Source organism: Ranitomeya variabilis, chromosome 1 (genome assembly GCF_051348905.1).
Source record: "Ranitomeya variabilis isolate aRanVar5 chromosome 1, aRanVar5.hap1, whole genome shotgun sequence".
Lineage (NCBI taxonomy): Eukaryota > Metazoa > Chordata > Amphibia > Anura > Dendrobatidae > Ranitomeya > Ranitomeya variabilis.
This window is the reverse complement of record NC_135232.1, coordinates 264,974,205-264,997,520: the sequence shown is the minus strand read 5'-3', so window position 1 is coordinate 264,997,520 and position 23,316 is coordinate 264,974,205. Positions and strand designations below refer to the sequence as shown.

The following is a 23,316-nucleotide window of genomic DNA, read 5'->3' as shown; positions in this document are numbered from 1 at the left end:
AAAGATTAAGCCAACTGAAGGACGCCATCCCTACAGTGAGAACGACACTCTTAAATTTAGGAAAAAACTACCTTAGATTGCTATGTCAGGTCTTGCATTCACAGAGGTTATCCTACTGCAAAATGGGTTAGATTAGATCTGTCATTAAAAGGGGTAGACAAAAGTAAATTCTATCTAAATCTCTTGTCTAAGCTACACTATTTGTTGGTCTATTTTTTTTTTTTTTTGCTTCCTGTCTGATGGTGATTCATTTCAGAGCCCCCAGTGCATCCTGTGAGACTCAAATGAAGCATAATCATAGCAAGGGGCAGAGGCTTTGGTTACCTCTGCCGCGTACCTGAAATTAAGCCTCATCAGTGACACTCGTTTCAAGGGTTGGGCTGGCCCATGTTTTGTGCAAGTGCACAATGCACAGCACCCACTCTGTTGCCGGCTCAGATCTGCAGTAATGAGCCAGCAACACAGCGGTTTTTCCTTCGAACCACCCTTAACATTCTGATGCTAAAAACATTAACGCAAATCTGTCAGCAGGATTTTGCAGAGTAAACTACATGCATTGTCAGGTTTCCGTTCTTACACTGAATAAAATGATACCTGGGATGAAGAAATCCGTCTTGTGGTTCTTGTGTAATCAGTATTAGAAGTTTTCAGTTAATGATATGCCTGTGCTCATGTAGGGAGCGCTTCTGCGGGACTGTAGGCAAAGTCTTATCTTCCTGCTCTAAGCCAGAGAAACCAAGGAAAGACCTGCCCACAGGCCGCCTTGAAGCAAAAACATTTTCTCATCATAGAAACAGAGAGAGACACACTGGCTGGGATCTCTCAAATATTAACTTTGTGTGTGCTGCCCTTTGGACTCCAGGAAAGAAAAATTTTGGTAAGCGAATTTTCTCCTTCTGAAACTCATGGACCTCAAAATACAGTGCAGGTTAAATTGAGTCACTGTTTATGGTGACTGTTCAATCTAAACTCAGTATCAAAGCAACTAATACTGAAGAAAGTGTCCTAAATTATGTGAACGTAATTAAAAATAAATTTGCCTTGGCTTCTGCACTTGCTGAGTTAAGTTGTGCGTTTTGCCTACTTGCGGTAAATGCTCATACATAACATTAATATTTTGGATTTATTCAAATGGAGGTCAGAGAATATGGAACAATTTTCATTGTAATTTTGAACAGCCCATAATTTCATACATTTTCTATTGAGATTCCAGTTTAAAACTATTACATATGCAGGCAGAGTACATGGAAAATCAGCAGCCATGGCATTCTGAACACAAAATATTGCAGGGACAGGGATCATCTGCATATATTCTTCTAACTGAAGGTGCAATCCATTATATGCATGATTAGCACAACATCCATAGCCATAAATTATACAGATAAATCTACTTTCAATACGTAAAATGTGGATTGGCAAAGTAAACAAGCAAAATTTGTAATGTTAAATTAAACAAACATAAAATAAGAAAAGAACACTGAGGTGGCAAGTACAGCAAGTCAAAGATTAGGAACTGCCCCTTTAATGAGAGGAAAGAATGTCTAGGTGTCCATGAACTAGCTTAATGCACATTAAGTTTCTGCTAAATATTTGATCAATATGTATATTTAAAAAAGAAAAAAAAAGTGCTCATGGCCAAGTTTCACATACATTTGTTTCTCTTCATTAAATACGGTCTACCACTTTGTAAGTGTAAGTTAATAATCTAGCTCAGTGATTTCGCAGAAGTGTTACAAATTCATCAGACTTCCTGCTCCAGATGATCGCTGCTCCTCCTACCATCTCTAAGTTTTAGAGATGGCAACAAGGAGGGGAGGATGTTACACGTAGATCACTACAATATGGAGAAGAAAGTATCTGCACTTTTGGGAAGAGCAAGGAAAACAGGCAATAGAAAAGAAGGGAAGCACATGAAGAGGAAATTAATGCAGGACTTGAGTTGGGCTGAAGTATGAGCTGAAGATTGTAGACCTCACATCCAGCCTATATTACTTTGAGAGACACTCCCACAAGAGAAGAACCTAAAACATATGTGAATTATTTTTTTCCACCACATCCATTAAGGAAAAGCAGGGAAGGCTAATGTTGTCGTTTACTGATGGAAAGGTTGTGTAACCGCATTTAAACTTTTTTTTTTTTTTATGAAAATGATTTGTGTAAACCCGGCCTACCCAAGCTATGTCTTGCCACCCCACTTTAATACAGATTCTATATCCAAACCCAGGACATCCATGTCCCAGCATATATTAAAAGGAGAACTGTTTCTTTGTTGCTGTAATCAAAGGAACGTTTTTTTTTTTTTTTTATGGAGAAGCGAGTGTAAAACCACAACACAAGACAAGTCAGGAAGTGTCATGCTTTGTCTCTATGGCAACTTAATAACCTCAAAGGGTTAAATAAAAATGGGATACATGAATGAAAGCGTGATATACCGCTATAAATGTACATGTTTAAGAGATATAAAAAAAAAAAAGAAAAGAAAAAAATCCCCTTCATTCCATTAAAGTTGTGTAGAGAAAAGTTCGGAGCAGATCAGTAGAATATAGGATTCACATTTGTAGCCGATACCAACAATACGCAGTCCCTGTATTCTGACCTTGTAATAGCTTTTGTGCAGAATTACATGGTAACTGGAGTAAACATTAACCGGAATGGCTACAATGGACTGCTTATTCTCTCCTGCGTGGACTGTAACCCTTGGTTTAGCATTCGTAGACCATAACACATCGCCACGTAGCATTGCGATTGAGGTGATGGCAGGGGAAATATTGTGACCCATTGTGATCAGACACACACAGGCTACGGCTTGCTTAAACAGGTTCAGACTTTTACTATATTTGATATTATGTGTATTGTATAGCAGGCCAAAACTGCAACACAAGCAATGCCAGCCTAACACAAGGCTAACTGTACAAGCTTCTAACATTGGCATCATTCCTAAATTGTAGCGCCCCCACATCTCTTTAAATAAAAGCACAAAAACATTGGGCAAGATATGCTAGATGTGACTGTAGATCCTATTTAGAGAGGGATGTAAAAAAAAAATAAGGGCAATGCATCTGGCGTCCGTTTGACCACGCATGGTGGACTAATGATGCAGCGGTTGGGAAGGGCTTGTGCACGAACATGAGCTGCCATGTTTTGAGCGGTATACAGTACGTAATGGTGGCTCTGTTAGCACGTGTAATAGTCATGACATCAGTAAGGACATCAGCTTCAGGTCATTCCCTCCATACAGAGAAAAATAAAATATGATTTAGTGAACTATGGGGGTGAATGGAGAAAAGCTGCCTGCCCCAGTAAAGTCTGTAGAGCAAATGTAATAAATAAAGGTGTCCTTGATGAATCACTGTCATCTCCTGAAATGTGGGCTAAACTGTCCCTCCAGGTGTATCTCTTGTGGAGAAGGAAGAACACTGCTTTGTTACATGTTGAATCCATAGCCAGGAGATACAGATGGGGGAGGCTGAGTGAATGTTGGTGGCGCTGTATATCCGTAAGCGAAGCCGGGCTGAGGTGGCACCACACCATTAGGGCCTGCAGTAAGCATCAGTTGTTGACCTGCAAGGAAAGATGGAAACCGTAAGATCCAGGAGATGGTATTATTACAGACAAAGAACAGGATAAGAGGTTTCTAAAGGAATCTAACGTAAAAAATGTGCAAGTATTGGGTCAGTAGTACATCTAGAATATTTGTGAAAAGTAGAGTATATTTTTTTGTAGCTTTAGAGCTAAAAAACAGCGGTACAGGGTTCTTGTGTCAGGACTAGAGATGAGCGAATTTGCTCGGGTTCCCTCTTATTCGGCAAGCTATAGCACTTACAGAATAAGCTGCAGACCCGGATACATGGACCGCACCGGCTGATCAGCTGTTCGGCTCCGCAGCTGCATGTGTCGCGGCTGTGTGACATTTATGACACATGTATGGAGAGCCCAACACACAGGGTCTTCACGCAGCTGACTGGCCGGCACAATCCAGGAAGCCGGGTTCCCTATGCAGCTTATTAGGCAAGCGCTATAGCTTGCCGAATAAGAGGGAACACGAGCAAATTCGCTCATCTCTAGTCAGGACCACTCCCTTTCAATGGGTGCTACAAGGGTGGAGACCTGCTGAGAAAATTTGGCATCTTCTCTGGCAGTCTTGGATCATCTATGTATGAGACCTGATCTAGATGGAGGGGGTTCGAAAGCAGGACACATGCTGATCAGTTGTTCACAAGAGATGCTTCATTTTTCACATTCTGGGAAGTACAGGACATAGGACAGTATCCTCATGTAGAAAAACACAATTACTAAGTCTCATTGCATTATTAGCTATTGTAAGGCTATGGCTTAGCTTTAAATCACTATCAAAAACAGGTTTGCAGGGGAATAACACAGAACCCCAGGTATCAGGGCTGGCCAAAAACGAATCCATGTCAAGTCCTCAAGTAATAATAATAATAATAATACATTAATAGTAATAATAATAGCAGGGAAAAAAATTAAATACAAGTAGAAATGAACTGTGAAAAATTACTTCACTTAAGAAGTTAACTTTGTGATCCAAAAACAATAAAAAAATAAATCTTAGATTTATTGAAAGATTATAGTAACTGCAATTTCAATACCTAAATATCAGGTCAGCGTAGTATTGCCAATAGACATTATGTGGATTTAAAACTGCATACGTGGTCGCACATAAAGCAAATATTTATCATGTTTAAAGGGATATTCAAATCTCGTACATCCACAGGATAAGTTGCAAATGTATTTTATATGGGGATCCCAAAAATACGACATGCATCTGTATCGAAAACGGGTCCCTGTGGCGGACTGCTGTCAGTGGGGAGAATTCCCATTTAGTTTTTATTCAACTTTCGACCACCTCTCCACTGAAAGCAGCACACAACAATCCCCGTTCTTGAGCAGATCCCACTGGTCCTGTGACTGTACCATAGATGCACAAGATCGGAATTCTCCTGTAAGATACTGGGGCGTATTCCTAGTTGTATCAGAAGTTAACTAATTAGACATTTCCTGCCTTTGTTTGGTCACGACGATACATAAATCAATCCAAAGTATCTTATTCCTAAACAAAACTGAATGATTCTGTAATTCTCACCAAATACTATTGGTGTTGGCTCTGTTACTTGTTCCTCTTCCTTCCTCAAACTTTCTGCAGCATGAAGCTTGTCCACCTGTTAACAGAAGGTAACAAAATAGTGATTAAAAATGGCATTTTGTGGTGGATTTGGTGAAACCACTTGTTAGATTAGTTATTCTGAGCTATTTATATTATCCTTATTTCATTGCTTTATTGGAAACTGCAGAAAGTTTGTACATTTTGCTAATGTGCCTAATTTGCAATGGGAGGAAAATACATTTTGTTTACAACTATGTGTCACTTCAAAAAGCAGTCCTTCAGAATTGAAAATGTCAGGGGAAATGTCCTAAAAGAAAGAAGTTTGCCAAAAGCTAATAGCAAAAAACTGGTTCCATGGAATTAAGACCTCAGAGTAGGTTATGACATTTGCACCTCACCAACACTAGACACGCAGCTTACTTTAACCTCTTTCTCCCTGGGCCATTTTCCATGTTTTTCCTTCTTTTCTTCCAAGAGCCATAACTTTTTTTTCCCGTCATATATAGCCATTTATTGCAATGTTGCAGAGCCCAAAAAACGTGATTCTGGCATTTTGATTTTTTTTTTCTCATTACGCAGTTTACTTTATATCTTGATAGAACGGACATTTCTGAACGCATCACTACCAATTATGTTTTTTTATTAAGCAAAAGGGTGTGATTTGAACTGGGTTTTTTTCATATTTTAAAAAACTTTTTTTTTTTCTTTAACGCTCTTGAATAGTCCTCTTAGAAGACTTGAATCTGCAATCGTCTGTGCTATGCATAGCAAAAAGCTGAAATTACAATCTCCTATGAACGTAGGACAAGGCTCAGCGCCGGAGCCTGCAAAGTCAGGGACACGACATAGAACGTAAATATACGACATATGTCTGGAAGGGGTTAAGATCTGCGTCAGAATTCAATTTCTTCAGCAGATGTGCAGTGTCATGGTACTGGTTAAGGATTAGTCTTATTCAATCCATCTCAGGTTGATGTCCTTTCTCGCCAGTCCTGGCCAGATCCAGCAAAATGGGAAAAGCATGATTAGGAAGGGGGGGGGATCTGACCAGACAGATTCTTCATCAGTTATGCCACTTTATTGACGTATCTTACACCAGTAATGTACTCCAATCCCTGACTGGAGTAACATTTCTGGCGAGAAGCATGGAGGCGCACACCAGAGATAAAAGGCGCCTAATCCATTACGTGGCATGCATCTCTTAATGAATTCGGTGCGTCTTACTCCTGCACACCTATCATTAAGACTGGCATATAAAACGCTGGTCTTAATAATTCAGGCCCATAGTCTTTTGCTACAAGAATAACTGTTCAACCAAGAAAAAGTATTTAGAAGAAAAGAAATAAAAACACTCACTTTGGTTAAGTACTCTCTCATAACTTGGATGAAATAAGGCATGGCAAACTCCATGATATTGTGTCTCCAGGCCAACTCTAACACAATGTCTGAATGCAGCAGGTCATAGCAGGTGAAGAGCGTAGCTGCAAAGCACTCATGTTTTCCCTCCTCAAGAAACCACTGAAGCAACTTCTCCGCCAATTCTGTATCTTTCGACTCTGCAGCATATAGCATTGCATCCTGCAGAAATACACACTCGCATGAAATATGAATTTTAGTTTAATGACTAGAGGCAAAGCCAATGCAAATCAATACATACATATAAGAGATGCCTTAGCAGATAACATGAGAATACAACCGGTGTCACAAATGCTTTTTATATGGCGTTTGGAACATTCCCATCAATAACAATAGACATGTGCTCATGAAGAGAGAATACAGTAGAGAGGCTGACAAAGAGCTGATATAAAGAAGCCTATAAGAAACCAATATGAATGGTCATTGATTTGGTATTTACCAATCATATAATGCGTAGGAATGGACTTTCCCCTGTAACTACCGACAGCCATGGCCGCGTTGCCTAATGGCTCTGGCGAGACGTTAGGTCAATAATGCCATAGTTTTACATTATAATCATCATAACTAAACTAAATTATTAACCCATCACACAAATAAGGAAAACCAGGCAGTTCATTCTATGCAAACAGTTCAGTAAAGGGATGGGGTTAGAGGCGAGAAGGAAAGGGAACATCTACTTTGATAAACAAGTTGTGAGCTGGGAGGACACTAAACCAACTGCCAATTTCAACCGAGGAGATACTCCATTTCTACAAAGTGTTAATTATCCTCAACGTAGAGATTCATGAATTTACTAAAAATTCACTTGTGATCTTGCAGGATACTTGGCAACTTCTAAAGATTTACACTTGCACTGAACCAGGTGAAAATAAATACCGTATATACTCGAGTATAAGCCGAGATTTTCAGCCCAAATTTTTGGGCTGAAAGTGCCCCCTCGGCTTATACTCGAGTCATGATCGGTGGTGGGGTCGGCGGGTGAGGACTGTCATATACTCACCTAGTTCCGGCGTTCCTGTCGCTCCCCCTGCCTGTCACACTGTCTCCGGGTGCCGCAGCCTCTTCCCCTGAGCGGTCACGTGGGACCGCTCATTAGAGAAATGAATAGGCTGCTCCACCTCCCATAGGGGCGGAGCCGCCTATTCATTTCTCTAATGAAGCGGTGCCGGTGACCGCTGACAGAGGAAGAGGCTGCGGCACCGAAGACAGGCAGGGGGAAGGAGCGGGACGCCGGGAGCAGGTAAGTATCGCATATTCACCTGTCCGCGTTCCACACGCCGGGTGTCGCGCCATCTTCCCGGCGTCTCTCCGCTCTGACTGTTCAGGCAGAGGGCGCGATGACGCATATAGTGTGCGCGCCGCCCTCTGTCTGATCAGTCAGTGCGGAGAGACGCCGGGAAGATGGCGCCGAGGAGCTGCAAGCAAGACAGGTGAGTATGTTTTTTTTTTTTTTGCAGCAGCAGCAACAGCTATGGGGCAATAATGGTGCAGAGCACTATATGGCACAGCTATGGGGCAATAATGGTGCAGAGCACTATATGGCACAGCTATGGGGCAATGGTGCAGAGCACTATATGGCACAGCTATGGGGCAATAATGGACGGTGCAGAGCACTATATGGCACAGCTATGGGGCAATGGTGCAGAGCACTATATGGCACAGCTATGGGGCAATGGTGCAGAGCACTATATATATATGGCACAGCTATCTATGGGGCAACGGTGCAGAGCACTATATGGCACAGCTATGGGGCAACGGTGCAGAGCACTATATGGCACAGCTATGGGGCAATGGTGCAGAGCACTATATGGCACAGCTATGGGGCAACGGTGCAGAGCACTATATGGCACAGCTATGGGGCAATGGTGCAGAGCACTATATGGCACAGCTATGGGGCAATAATGGACGGTGCAGAGCACTATATGGCACAGCTATGGGGCAATGGTGCAGAGCACTATATGGCACAGCTATGGGGCAACGGTGCAGAGCATTATATATATGGCACAGCTATGGGGCAACGGTGCAGAGCATTATATATATGGCACAGCTATGGGGCAACGGTGCAGAGCATTGTATATATGGCACAGCTTTATGTGGAGTATCTATGGGGCAATGGTGCAGAGCATTGTATATATGGCACAGCTTTATGTGGAGCATCTATGGGGCCATAATGAACGGTGCAGAGCATTATATGTGGCACAGCTTTATGTGGAGCATCTATGGGGCCATAATGAATGGTATGGAGTATCTATTTTTAATTTTGAAATTCACCGGTACCTGCTGCATTTTCCACCCTAGGCTTATACTCGAGTCAATAAGTTTTCCCAGTTTTTTGTGGCAAAATTAGGGGGGTCGGCTTATACTCGGGTCGGCTTATACTCGAGTATATACGGTAGCTGGAAATGTGCATAATGTACTCTCTTTATTCTGTGTTCAATGCCACTGTCCGCGAGTCAAATCAGGAAATTCAATAAAGCAGTATACTTCAGGTTTGCTGGCTCTACCTTATACAAGCGGTCCTTCTTACACAGCTCCACACTCTGCTTCCAACGGTTATTCCCCTTGTACAGATAGGCAGCAATCCTGCGAAACTCAATCAGCTCATGCTTCTCCAAGCGTTGTGCTAGACTGATGTTATCAAAGTTATCATACGCGTCAATCGATGCCCTAAGGCCCTGTGGATGAACATGGACACGATTTACAGAAACAGAACATACTTTTAAAGAGTGAAGACCCATTGAGACAGCCCAATAATCGAGGAACGCATGTTACCGAGAATCTTTGTTTCCCAATAATCAACCTGTCTGAACAAGCTGGCACGGTGATCGATGCTTAGGCGAGATGACCGTGAAAGCAAGCTTTGAAAAATCATTCACTCTTCACCGCAGCACAGCATTTTTTTTTTAATAAAACGAATCATAGAAGCAAAGAAAAACTATTTCACTATGTTATATCACTAATCAGTCACTTCAACTCCCCACCTCATGTCCAGCAGTGATCATCCATTCTTAAAAACTTGGTAAAATATTATATATACATATATATATAACATATAAAAAATAAATAAAAACAAAAACCCCTGGTAACCCACAGACACTGATGATCATATCATCCATGCAACCAATCACTGAGGTCAGCCGATGTAGATGGCACAAGCTGCAGAATTAAGAAATTGGCTGCTGTCAATGTGACTTCACAACTGCAGCCAAAACACAGATAACGGACCAGCGGCAGGTACCAGCTTTGTGTTTTTTTTTTTTATTACTACTACTACTATCTGATCAATTCACCCCTTTAGGCTTTGTGCCCATGTTGCATTTTTTATGCGTTTCCGCCACAGCAGAAATGCTTAAAAACCGCATTCCCATGCAATCCTATGGGATTCCGCAGTTGCTGTGCCCATGCTGCGGATTTTCCCGCTGCAGAATCGCATAGCGGTAAAATCAGCAGCATGTTCATTATTTCTGCGGAATCGCAGCAGAAGGATTGCACTGAAACGCTCACTTTACGCATGTGGCTATGCCCACCATGCGTAAAGTGAGCGCTTCATGTGCGGATGGTACCCGGGTCTGGAGGAGACTCTCCTCCAGGCCCTGGGTACCATATTCCTGTAAAAAAAAAAAAAAAAGAAAAGAAAGAATTAAAATAAAAAAATAGGGATATACTCACCTTCTGATGGCCCCTGGAGTCCTCCCGCCTCTCAGCGGTGCACACGGCGGCTTCTGTTCCCAGGGATGCATTTGCACGAATCACCTGGGATAACGTCGCGGTCACGCGACCGTGACATCACAAAGGTCCTTAGTGCAAAGCATCCCTGGGAACGGAATGTACCGGGAGCACCGCTAAAGAGATCGGGGGCCGTCGGAAGGCGAGAATAACCATATATTTTTTTTATTATTTTTAACATGCTATCTTTTACTATTGATGCTGCATAGGCAGCATCAATAGTAAAAAGTTGGTCACACTTGTCAAGCACTATGCTTGACAAGCGTGACCAACCTGTCAACCACTTTTCCAAGCGATGCTTCAAATCGCTTGGAAAAGTGCAAGCATTCTGCAAGCTAAAAACACTTGCAAAACGCTTGTGTTTTGCGGGAAAATGCATGCCAATTCCGAATGCGTTTTACCGGGGCAGGGAGTTGTGGAAATGTTGCGGACATTTCCGCATTTCTGCAACGTGGGCACATAGCCTTATAGGTCAAAGTGTGCAGATTCATTTCATTTTTTTTCTCCAGAAACGGCATATACCCTTCATAAACATATTTATAGGGGTTGTGCAGAGGCTTTTATTTGGCCAACCGCTATGTCTTCTGATTCTCAGATACACATGAACGCTCGGCTTGTAGAGAGTGGAGAAAGTGGATGGCAGACAGCTAAGGAGGTAAATAATAATGCAAGAACAAAAGCCCTGGGTGTTAATATTCATACTGCCCAAACCTCATGTCCGAAAGCTCCCATACACACTAGATGGTTGATGTGCATGGCCCCCTTTTTCCTAATATGTATTGGGGCCTTAAAGCGGGTTTTCAGAAAACCTTTATCCCCGACTGCAGTTTGTTACAAAAAAGAACAAAGAAACAGATCTTTACTTCCCCTTCACCGGTCCAGAGTCGAGCCTCTGCGCCTGCTCTCACTATCTTTTATTGTCGGCAGCATTGACAGCACTGCAGCCTATAATTGAGCCCAGCGACTGGTACCATCAACACGGGCAGAAGCGCTGAGCTAATTTACTAACTGCGGAGGTGACAACGTGATGGCAATGCTGCAGACAGAAGCAAAGAGGCAGAAGACACTTCACACTGTATCCTTAAAGTGTTAAAGTACAGATTCTTTTTCATTTTAAAAGTAAACTTCTGGGAACAGGCGTCTTCTGAAACTCAAAACCCCTTTAAAAACTTATTTCGGTATTTTCCATACTGTTTAGACTGGAATAAGATGAATAAACGGATTTACCTGGTAATCCTCCTCCTCTGTCAGCAAGTTGTTAAGCGCCTCGTTGACGGACTTGTTGTTGTGATTTTGAACAGAGCGCAAGTATGGTTTAACAAGAGGCAACTGGTTCATCTAAAAGAAAAAAAAAATGCATACAATGACCGTCACAGAAAAAAAAATCATTTCAAAAGCCAAAAGTAATGAAAAAAGTACATGGAAATGTTAATACATATCTATATGTAGAATGACGAACCTGTATGAGCAGATTACAAAATGTGAAGGAAGGTCTGAGAAAGTGAAGTTGCTAAAATTGATGAACAAGATTCTCAAAGGTTTTAGTAGTCACCTTAGAAAAATAGTTGACTGTTCGCGTGTGATCCAAGCGAGGAGACAGGACGAGGAGAAGGTCATTTATTAGAAGAGGTTTGTACTCCACGTAGAACTGGAGCGCTTTGTAATATAATTCCACATTGGCTACCTGCAAGCATTAAATATAATCATTAAAGCCTCCCGAAAAGTAAAACTAAAACATATCACATTGCCCATCACGGATATACCTTGGTGACAATGTCTTTAAATTGTCCTTCTTTCCAAGCAGTGGTCGGATGGCTCATCATTGTAATAATTGCATTATCGTATTCCTCATACTTGTCATATAGAAAGACTAATTCACCCCAAAGATGGGCCTGTTCTGCTGCCCGCAAGACCTGGAAGCATTACAACAATGGGTAAATACAATGTGTAATCATAGTAGTACCAGTTAGAAAACATAAACCAGTATACTGGTACCAGATTAAGGACTGATCACTGACCTTAGGGATGTTGACTCTGGACCAGAATAATTCTAAATGCTCACGCATCTTCTGAGGTTTAAACTTGGAGTAAAGAATGGCAAGCTCTGTGAACATGCCCATATGAGCACGCTCCAAACCCAGGGCAGCTTCAAGGAGGGCAATGAGCTCTTCAAAATACCCCCGATCCTAAGTGTAAGGCAGATGATAAAAGTTATTTAGCACCGAGAATAGAATTCTGATCAATAGACCTACTGAGGTCATTAAAATGTGGATGATTGGCAAACATGCTAGTACATTTTGAACATAAATGTTACAATTTATGTATTCAATAGTGTACAACAGCTTAGCAGCATAACTGAACATATTATGGACCAGTGGGGGGAAAAAGTCCACTCTGTGTGTATGGATGTATATGTGTAAGTATTGTAATATATAATACATATATATATATATATATATATATATATATATATATATATATATATATATATATCACACATACATATGTTACTGTAAAAGTCAGAAGGACGGTAAAACCTAGGATTTACCGGTCAATCTGGACATTCACCGAGGCCGTCGGTAAAAGCTCAAAATGAAAAGTAAAATTGGACTTTTACCGGTGAAGTCTCGGTAAATGTTAACATTTCTCAATGTTAACAATCTTTGGGATTTTACTGTTGAATTTTCTTGTGTCCGATGACAGTTTCCCTAAGGTCTAAAAAATGATCCACAGTGAATCCTAAATAAGTCAGTTCTAAGTGTTACTCACCTGGTAGTAAGTGATGAGTTCCTCCAGCTCATCCGCGTGGATCACAATATGCAGGCCACACATTTGTGCAAGGCGAAACTCTGTGCCATCCACGCACGCAAAGCAAACCTAGTAAAGAGACACATGAAAGAAATGAAAATGTAACATATACTTTGTAAAACCTGCATAGCAGAGAATACTGTGGATTCCATCTTTTCACAAAAGGCAACAAAGCCCTTACTTCTTTCCATGTGCGGGTGCTATTGGCCTTCCGTGCACTATCCACAGCAGCCTGATACTCCCCAAGATGCACTAAAGTGGATGCCAACCGGGCAAAATTTGACACATTGTTATAAAGAAGCTTGGCAGCATCATACATGCCCTCGTCATAACAGCGATCTCCCACCTAAAAGGAATATAAATTGTGATGTAAAATATGCATCACTTTGGAGCAATGTTCGGACTACGACAATCACTGGGGTACCTGCTGGATGTGCGCATTATTAGGACCACTGACAAATTCTTCCAGCTCTGATAAGCGATTGGTTTTAGCCAAAGCAAATATAAGTTCAGTCTCAACATAGGACTCTCTAGCCTTTTTTCGTGCCATCTGTAAGAATTTTACTAGGTCCTCCCAGTTATCTGTAAAAACAGACATGTGCAATCAGTCTATGTATCCATGAGCAAACAGGGTCATTAGGAATCAAGCCTTCCACTTAAATGCAAATAAGTGGCGGAGTAAAGCACTCACTGTTTTTGCTTGCTGCCTGCACCACTTCCATGTAAGCAGAGGGGTCATCGGCTTTAATGTAGGAGTCAATCGCTTCCTTTACTAAGTCTTTCTGTAGCTGAGCTCTTCCTAGTTGACTCCATACAGCAGGTTCATTACATTTCTCTGCAAATTCATAAGCACGATCCAGATTCCCGATATGCTCAATTAAGACCTTTAAAAAAAATACGTAAAGAGCAGGGGTATAAGACATACAACCAAAGTTGGCACAATCTCACCAATGTATGCAAGTATATTCCCATAGATACTGAAAAGCACCGACAGTAATGCCCTGTATCTATTATATAACTATGATCCGTGTCTGTTCTTACCTGGATGGCAGATGTATTTACATCAAATTTCCTAAATATAGCAAAGGCCTCTTCAAAGAGTTGGTTGCTTATGGCAATATTAGCGATGTCCGGCGCATCATAGTTATCCAAACGGTTGATGTATTCCATTACTCGCGTGCGGTCCGCTTTAATGGCTGTGAGTATGAGCAGGTTTTGCAAATTTCTGAAATAAAATATGAAAATATTACATTTATAACAGTCTGGCTGATGGTTAACCCCTTCCCACCTAAGCCAGTTTTCTCCTTCCTGACAAGACTGAATTTCACAAATGTGACACGTCATAACTCTGGAATGCTTCTAGAGATTCAGTGATTTTAAGGCTACGTTCCAACAATGAGTTTTTGGTGATTTTTTTAACACTGCATATTTAAAAAAAAAAAAAAAAATGGTTGCAGGAATCTACAACATCAAAAATTCATGAAAAGCTCTTTGTGGGAACATAGTCTAAGATTGGTTTTCCAAGACACATTGACTCTGCTTAAATCAACACCGGCAATTTTCTCGTTGGTGGAGTCAAATGCGCCTGATTCACGAAGAGGTGGCGTCATGCACATTTTGGCATAGCTGGGAGAAACTGTCGTGAAAACATCAAAAGTTGTGCCAAGTTTTTGCGACTTTTCAATGCAAATTACGCCAGAAATCTGACAAAATTGCTGTGATGAGTTGGGGCCATTGTGCTTTATGATGGTGAAAAATTTAGGTGAATATACTAAGGAAAATAACTGAAACTTGAGAAAAAAAGGACCAAGCTTTCATCAGATTTTTTTTCCACTGGTGAGAAAGAAAAAAAAGCTAAAAGATTCGCCATCTTCTATCAGTCAGTGAAAGATGGACATGACATGGTTGGCATTTGAATGCTGTCAGATTTTTTCCGGTCTCTCTGCGATTTTGCACAGACTACTGGTCTGAGGAAAAAATCTGACATGTGAACCCCATAGATTGTCAAAGATATGCGTGCTATCCTTGAAAAAACAAAACAAAATGGATAGCACTGGTACATGAAAACCTGGCGTGTGATTGAGCCCAAAGAGGCATAAAACAGGCAATGAGAGCACTTTCAATGATCCTCCCAGCTCACATTAATATGTTGATATAATGAAACATATGTGCTAGCCTTTACCTAAGAAGGATTCATTCATCCATCCCTTATTAGCCTTCAATACACTTGCACCCCCCTCTGCCGGCTTTCGTTTGTCCTGAATCAATTCGGATTTCAAATGAAACAGACAAGGCTTTCTATGGCCTTTTGGCACATATTGGGTTCTGTACAACTGCGGCTGTCAAACAACGGGGACAGTATTTTATAAGTTCGTCCAGGTCAGTGGCATTATAGGAAATAATATCCACGCTTGTAAAGAGTTTTATTGAGAATCATTTTGTAGACCTTTTACAGATTTTTTTTCATGCTCTATGTACATAATAATAATAAAAAAAAAAAGGCCATGGCAGAGATGCCAATCGGAAAGACATTCTAATTTGTAATTGCACCATACCATCAGGATAAAACATTTTAGGGCATTATCTTATTAAGGGGGCATTGAAGAAACATCTTAATTGTTGCAAGTTTTAATGACTGGCCTCTTGCTTGTGTTGCATCATTCCATTGCAGAAATATTCTTATTTGTTTCTTCTGGAGCACAGTATGTGAAATAGCTGCTTGCAGTTCAACTGGGCGTCTAGTCAGATTTCTCTGGGGTGTTTGCTTTAAACCCGCACAGATGGTGTCAAACATGGCTCAGTAGAGTCTGAGACTGCTAGATCACCCTCCTAGCTGTGATAGGATAGGATCTGAAGGCGCACATCCCAGAGAAGACTGAAGAAATTCTCACTAAAATTAAATTTTTATTTTTTTTACGACCAGGTTTACAGGTCAATGTACCTAGCAGAGCTAAAAGTCATTATTTGACGACCATCAGCACCCTGCATTCATGTGGCAGGGATAACGATAGGGTTATAGAGAGCCCATTTTCTTTAAATAAATACCACAGTCGCGCTACAGATCTCAGCATCTAGAGGGGGATGATTGCTGCCACCATACCTGGCTGTTGCTGCAGGAGCTCGGGTGTCAATTAAGCCAAGCTCCCACAATGATGTCGCAGGCACAGCAACTGAGCCCGCACAATCAACTGGATGTACTGGTACTTCCACTTGCAAGAAAACCTTGGCAAAAAGGAAGTACCGGAACATCATATGTTAAGAAGGGATTAGATCACACAACATCCGATTTCATTCTTTGCATCTTTAACACAAATTGGACAGTTGACTGCAATCATCATTGCTAGGATTTACAATTCTGGGTTATTACAACAGAACAGGGCAGCAGCCTACAGGTACTGTGGCATGGTCTCTTGCCATAATATATTAACTGAGTGGTGTGGCATCATACTAAATTCATCACCTGTATTCAGTTTTACACTCAAGTTGAGCAATAGTCTATATCATATTCTAGTTTATCTTTGCCCCAACTGACCTGTGTTCACTAAAAACAGAGTTGTCCAGTACAATCTTCTCCAGAAGTTCAATGAGCTCATTAGGGAGATCAGCAGTCATGAAAGCCTTCACAGTCACAGACACTTCTTCTGGATCCTGGGTTTCTGATAAAGCAGTCTGAACCACCTTCAAGAAAATGGAAAAATGCAAAATAAACAAACATAGTCCAGGCACTAATATGTCAGTGAAAATCTGAATGACAGGCTCATTTAAAGGGATTTCCACCCTACCTATCTATAATCCCCAATTTCTCTAGTGGGCCCACGATTTCTGTTTACTACCACCCTGCAGACGATGATCATCTGCCATCTATGGTTGTGAATGCTGCAGCTAATCACCAGGAATAGGAAAAGTAAAAAGAGTGTCAGGGACCAGCAGAGCAGTGGAGAATTAAATAGGTGAGCTAGGCTATGTGCACACAGTGCGTTTCTTGATGCGCTTTTCACTATGAAATCCTTATGGAAGCTAATTCAATGAGAATCCTGTGCTGTGCACATTATCAGTAAGTTTCCTTTAGTATTTGCAGTATTTTTTTTTTTTGCAGCATGTCAATTCTTTGTGCAGATTTTTAGCGTTTTACACCCATTGACTTCAATTGGGTCAGTCAAATCCACAGCAAAAAAGCAGGTACAAAAAGGTTTGTGGATTCGCTGAGTTTTTGCTTGCAATATTACGGCCTTTGCATGGTGTTTTCCACGCTGTCATTTGTGTGACAACATGAGAAACACTGGTGCGGCGGTACTGATCGGCGGTAAGTTCAGAGCGCTGCGGGGTCAGATGTCAGCGTGACCCGGCAGAGATACTGTGACCCGTAGCTGTGACTCGCGGTAAAAAGCTTACTGCAGATCAGCAGGCTTTGACCGATGAGAGACCACTACTCCCATCGGGCTACATATGCGGTCACTGATAACAGTGATAGCAGGAGCCAATGATGGGACAAGTAGTCTCCCGGCAGCCGGCGCCTGGGCTCAAACTTAAAAGAAAAATAAAGCAATACAAAAACACATGTAAAGTAATTGAATACGTACTCAAATTAAAAAAAACACATAATACACCAAATCCTCCATGCCCTTGTCTCCTATACAAAATGTAAAATAAAAAACAACATATTCACCTTAACGCTCAATCCTTGATGCCCATGTCTCCTAGAAAAAAAATCAAAAGTAATAAACCACCATATACTCCCCTGTCCACAGTAGTCCACGTAATCCCGAGTCTCCCATGGCGATGGGATATGTGACTTCTCTAACCAGCCACTGGCGATACACTGACAGGAGATAATCGCTCCGGCAGTGTATCACTGAGCTGCCGTGAGAGAGGTCATCAGCTTATCAGCTCTGGTGATCTCACGGCACCACCGCTGTTTGAGAAAGTCTCACACAGAGGTGGTGCCATAAGGGAGATCAGTAGATGAACTCCGGTGAACTCTCACTGCAGCTCAGTGCTACACTGCGGGAGTGATTGCCTTCTGTGAGAGTGTGTAGCCAGCTGTCTTTGAAAGCAGTCACATAAGTGACTGCTCTTAGTCATCAGGATCGTCGTGAGACATTATGGATTATCTTCTCTGCGGACAGATGAGGAATATTATGGTTTATTATTCTATTTTTGTTGCAGGAGATGTTGGCTTCAGTGGATCAGGCGTTTGGCGAGTATGGTTTAATTTAGATTCAATAAAGGAGTCTGTCATTATTTCAAATAAAGGACTTTATTCTGGGTGTCGTTTTTTTTACAATATCACTGTGGGGTTAGTAATGGGGTGTCTTGTAGAAACCTCTCTATTACTAACCTGTGGGCTTCATATCACCTGACAATACTAAGGTGACATCAATGTCCCCCAACCATTACCCCACTTGCCACCACTATAGGGTAAGTGGGAAGAGCGAGGCTATGCACCAGATTTAACGCATCTTACAGATGCACCCTTTTCTGGGGCGGCTGAGAGCGGACATTTTTAGTCTGGGAGGGGGCCAATATCCATGGTCCCTTCCTAGTCTAGTAATATCATCCCGCAGCTGTCTGCCTAGCCTTTGCTGGATAGATTTTATAGGGAGACCCTATGTCAATTTTATTTTTTTCTGGGGTCCACCTGTAAATAAGCCAGTAAAGGCTAAGCAAACAGCTGTGAGCTGATATTAATAGTCTGGGAACCTTTATGGCTATTGGCTCCTTCCCAGAATATTAACATCATCCCTCAGCTTTCCCTTTGCTGGTTATGAAAATTACGTGGGAGCCCACACAATTTTTTTCTCTTTTTTTTTTTTAATTTAACAGTTGCTGGTTGGTTACAGCCTATGTATGTTCACTGTGTTAACACTCCTACATAGGCTGGTTAGTGTGTTTGCGCGTTACCACATCAGAATGAAAAAGGTGGTGTTGAACCGAGAAATTACAACACAAGTTTTTTTTCTTAAATACCATTATTTAGCTCAAAAAAGCCTTCGTTGCTTTACAAATACACATGAAAAATACCCGCATACAAAATGCACCAAAATGCGTTTTTGCTGCAGCACTTTTCTGCATAGAGACGCAGAAACCTTGCAGAAATTTCTGCAATAAAATACTCAATGTGCGCACATACCCTAATGTGTGTTTATTTTTTTTTCTTTTTAAAGCATTCCCTGCCTTTACAAAAAAAAAAAACATTTTTATTCCCTGGACCCACTAACTATTTAGAGATTTTGGCTACTGGCAATCCGACATTTTAAGTAAATGACGATTCAGATCAGCGGCAGATTTAGTTGTGTGAAATTCTCAGTAACCAATTCCTCCTTAAACCTGCCACACTGAAGAATTTTCACAAAGTAGTTACCTTGTCAGATGAAAGAAAGAATCTAATAACCTCAACTTAGAGACCCAAGTAGCCAAAAGACTCCCTTTACACAATTTTATCTTACTTGATCAATCAGCTGTCGCCTGAATGGGTTGTTTTCCTCTAGCACGTTGGCCCACAGATCTGCATCCTTCCTTCGTACTAGGTAACGTGCTTCACTCTTAAAAAGGGAGTTTTCATTGCACACCTACACACAAAATAAAATAAATCAAAAGACATTTAGTTTGTGAAAATGCCTCCTAAATTAATGAAAACAAAGGACTTTATTTGGTAGACCCCAAGCACCCACCTTAATTAGCTCCAAGTCACAAAGGCCCCTCTCATAGGCTACACAAGCAAGGTGAGGGTCCCTCTTTTCGCAGTACTTGCCCACCACACAGCTGTCATAGAAAGGGTTTTCCCGCAGGAAACGTTCAGGGTTGTTATTGCTGTCAATATAGATCTTTGCCAGAGCGTTGTGGGTAGCAGGCTCTTCACATCCCTCATGGATTCTGGACTCCAGCCAAGGTAAAAGCAACTTTAACCTGATATTTAGGAGATGAGGAGGAGATGTGTAAAATACTGTCCAATGCACTAAAAGCGGATTAATACAATATAGTCTTGCTGGGATGGATGCAATTAGAGATTTTACCAAGAAAGTTATTTAATAATAACATTATTCTAAAAGTTATTGCTTAAATTAATACAGTAGCGGTAATGAGACCGTGTTCGAAAATTGTCTTTTTACTAGGCAGAAGACTTTGCAACATCCTGTACCTGTTTCGTTTCTCTACTTCGGCTACAAGCTCATCGGTGGAAAATTGCCCATGTACAATCATGATGAGATTCTTAATTACATCTTCTGAGCAGTCCACATCTAACAAGCCTCCCACAACTGCTGGGATGCGACTGGGATTAACCTACCCATAGAAAATAATTCCAAGTATTAAAGCTGTAATTAAGATACTAGCAGTACTACTGAAAGAGGATGGAAATGATAGAAATACAGGAATAAAATGGGTAAGTAATAGGAGATAAAAAGTATCACAGAAATGGAATAGCTAAAACACAGGAAAGGTTGTCCAGTGTCAAGCACAGAACCAGAAGTCATGCTGTTGGCATAACAGAATTAATTACAGGTGATAACACTTACTAGTAACTGCTAATTTGTGTTCATTTTTTTTCCTTGTGAAAACCCCTTTAAATTTGAAAAGCACTATAACACTTGCAGTCAAAAGCAAAGGCAACCCACCCGAAAAGAAACTGCCAACTACAAGTGAGAGGTTTAGGATAACCAGAGTTCGGTCTTACCCCAGTAAGATGTATGGGATACAACTCACCTTTTGTACATAGATTTCAATGTACTTCTGGAGGTTGTTTCGGTACAGATATAACACCAGGTCATGGACAAAATCAAACCGGTCACAGACAATTATCAGGGGAAGCTGGTCTGTAAGTTTGGCCTCCTGGTGAGGAAAAGACGTTTAAAAAAAAAGTTCAAACAAGAATATCCTTTTTCTCTAGCCCATGTACGAACACAGGACTAGCATAGGTTTTATCAGCATTCTTGCCATCCATAGTATTACTGTGTTGCAAATGGTTTATCAAATTCTATCCAATTTTAGTGAGTGCAAGCCTTCAAGGATTGGAGTGAAAATGTGTTAAATCTGCTCTGCCGGCGGAAAGGTGATGCAGAGTAAGAAAAAAACAGATCTGTCGCAGATTGTGAAAAATTGATGTGACGGATCCGTTTTTCTGCCGGATCCGGCTAATTGGATCCTAAAAAAAAAAATCGGAGCATGCTCAGTTAAAAAAAAACGGAATCAGTCGCTGGATTCCGTTATTTGACGGATCCAGCACCATAGGCTTCCATTCTAGCAAACGACGGATCCTTTTTTTCGACTGACACAAAAAACGTTACTATGTCCATTGCCCGGCCGCCGGACAAACAATTTTCTACGGATCCGGCGAACAACGGATGAAACGTGAGGCCATCCATCGCTAACACAAGTCTATGAGAAAAAATTTTCCGCAGATCTTGTCAAAGATCTCAAAATTCAACGGATTGCGACTGATGGCAAAAAACTTGTGTGTGAAAGGGGACTAAGCCTTTTTAGCGGTTGTGATCACATAATCCAACCAGGTGAGTACCAATGCTCGCATCTATTAATTTTAATCCAGATAAGACCCTATTGTGCTTATTGTCCTACCAGAACCACATTTTATAATGCATGCCAGACTCTGAACAATACTATCTATGACTCTATCCTCAGATTTGTACAGGTCTCAATGGTCCTCTCATCTCTTGTGGGAGATTTCAATATTAACAAATAGTTATACTTAATAAAAACTTGGGATTCAAGAAAAGAACACTTAATTCTAATGAAATAAGTTAAAACTAAATTCTAAAAACACTGAAAACATGCCACTTGACCTTTTTAATGAAACATATATTAAAAGGTTACATGCTTGACAAAAAAATATTGGTACCATATTCTGTTTGGTCCTCTGTTACCTTCCAACAAGCTGCAAAATATGACAAAATATATATTACTAAAACAGATAGCCTTTGCACTTGCCTTGAGAAAATTCTTGACACGTTCTGGGTTGTAACAATTGCTTTCCCTACATATGCGCTCAACCTCTTTTATCTGTCCAGTCTTACAAGCTGCCTGGATATATTTGAAGTGCACATCAGGGTCTTGGCTGAAATTGACAATAGACCCCAAAAAGTAGAAAAGCCCTATAAAAAAAAACAAGAAAAAAAAACCAGCACATTGATATCATTCCCAAAAAGTCAATTACTGTATTTTTCGGACTATAGGACGCACTGGACCATAAGACGCATCCCCAAGTGTAGAGGTGGAAAATAGGAGAAAAATAAGGATTTTTGTGTACTTCCCGTAAAATCCTTTTCTCCGAGCCACTCATTGGGGGACACAGAACCATGGGTGTTATGCTGCTGTCGCTAGGAGGCTAACACTAAGTTGAGACAAAAAAGTTAGCTCCCCCCCTGCAGTATACACCCTCATGCTGACTTCCAGAGACCCAGTTCAGTGTAAAAGCAGTAGGAGCTCATTAACAAACATATAACCTAATATTAGAGTATAACATGTCACAGTAGGCCAAAAACCATAAAAAAGAAAAACGAGCCATAAGGCTAACAGGGTGGGTGCTGTGTCCCCCAATGAGTGGCTCGGAGAATAGGATATTACGGTGAGTACACAAAAATCCCTATTTCTCCTTCGCCACATTGGGGAACACAGAACTATGGGACGTCCCAAAGCAGTCCCTGGGTGGGGAACAATATAACCAAATAACTCCGTGTACCAACTGACTATAAGTGCACAACAGCCGCATGCAGAATACGTCTGCCAAGGGCTGCATCCGCAGAAGACTGAGTGTAGACATTGTAGTGCTTCGAGAAAGTATGCAGGCTGGACCACATTGTGGCCTTGCAAACCTGCTCTGCTGACGCCTGGTTCTGAATGGCCCAGGAAGCACCCACCGACCGAGTTGAGTGTGCCCTAAACTCCGCCGGGATAGGCCTGCCCCTGACCCTATAAGATTCTTGAATAGCAGATCGGATCCATCTGGCTATCATGGCTTTAGAAGCGGCTAAACCCTTTCTGTGACCCTCAAAGAGCACAAAGAGGGAGTCCGATTTGCGGAAGGGTGCAGTCCTAGAAATGTACCACCTGAGAGCCCTTACCATGTCCAAGCTGTGAAGGGCCTTTTCAACCCTATGTCTTGGCTGTGGGCAGAAGGAGGGAAGAACAATATCTTCATTAAGGTGGAAGGATGAAACCTCCTTGGGAAGAAAAGATGGAGATGGACGTAGGACCACTTTGTCCTGGTGGAAGGAAAGAAAGGGCGCCCG

At 41.4% G+C, this 23,316-nt stretch overlaps 1 protein-coding gene across 2 annotated transcripts in view; it reads right to left on the bottom strand.

Annotated features, from left to right (window-relative positions):
- Window positions 1-1,109: 1,109 nt before the first annotated feature.
- The window catches only part of LOC143814270 (clathrin heavy chain 1-like), a 135,200-nt gene continuing 112,993 nt past the window's right edge, over window positions 1,110-23,316 (bottom strand). For both annotated transcript variants that reach the window (XM_077293442.1, XM_077293443.1), the window contains 19 exons: window positions 22,016-22,179; window positions 20,777-20,902; window positions 20,214-20,356; window positions 19,747-19,981; window positions 19,522-19,644; window positions 16,608-16,753; window positions 14,117-14,300; window positions 13,767-13,959; window positions 13,500-13,657; window positions 13,257-13,421; window positions 13,037-13,144; window positions 12,286-12,453; window positions 12,031-12,180; window positions 11,820-11,951; window positions 11,495-11,605; window positions 9,046-9,216; window positions 6,482-6,703; window positions 5,105-5,180; window positions 1,110-3,561 (listed from right to left, as the gene is read on the bottom strand). In XM_077293442.1, coding sequence (XP_077149557.1) covers window positions 3,425-3,561; window positions 5,105-5,180; window positions 6,482-6,703; window positions 9,046-9,216; window positions 11,495-11,605; window positions 11,820-11,951; window positions 12,031-12,180; window positions 12,286-12,453; window positions 13,037-13,144; window positions 13,257-13,421; window positions 13,500-13,657; window positions 13,767-13,959; window positions 14,117-14,300; window positions 16,608-16,753; window positions 19,522-19,644; window positions 19,747-19,981; window positions 20,214-20,356; window positions 20,777-20,902; window positions 22,016-22,179 — 2,912 coding nt within the window. In that variant the 3' untranslated portion in view covers window positions 1,110-3,424. The remainder of the gene's footprint in view (window positions 3,562-5,104; window positions 5,181-6,481; window positions 6,704-9,045; window positions 9,217-11,494; window positions 11,606-11,819; window positions 11,952-12,030; window positions 12,181-12,285; window positions 12,454-13,036; window positions 13,145-13,256; window positions 13,422-13,499; window positions 13,658-13,766; window positions 13,960-14,116; window positions 14,301-16,607; window positions 16,754-19,521; window positions 19,645-19,746; window positions 19,982-20,213; window positions 20,357-20,776; window positions 20,903-22,015; window positions 22,180-23,316) is intronic.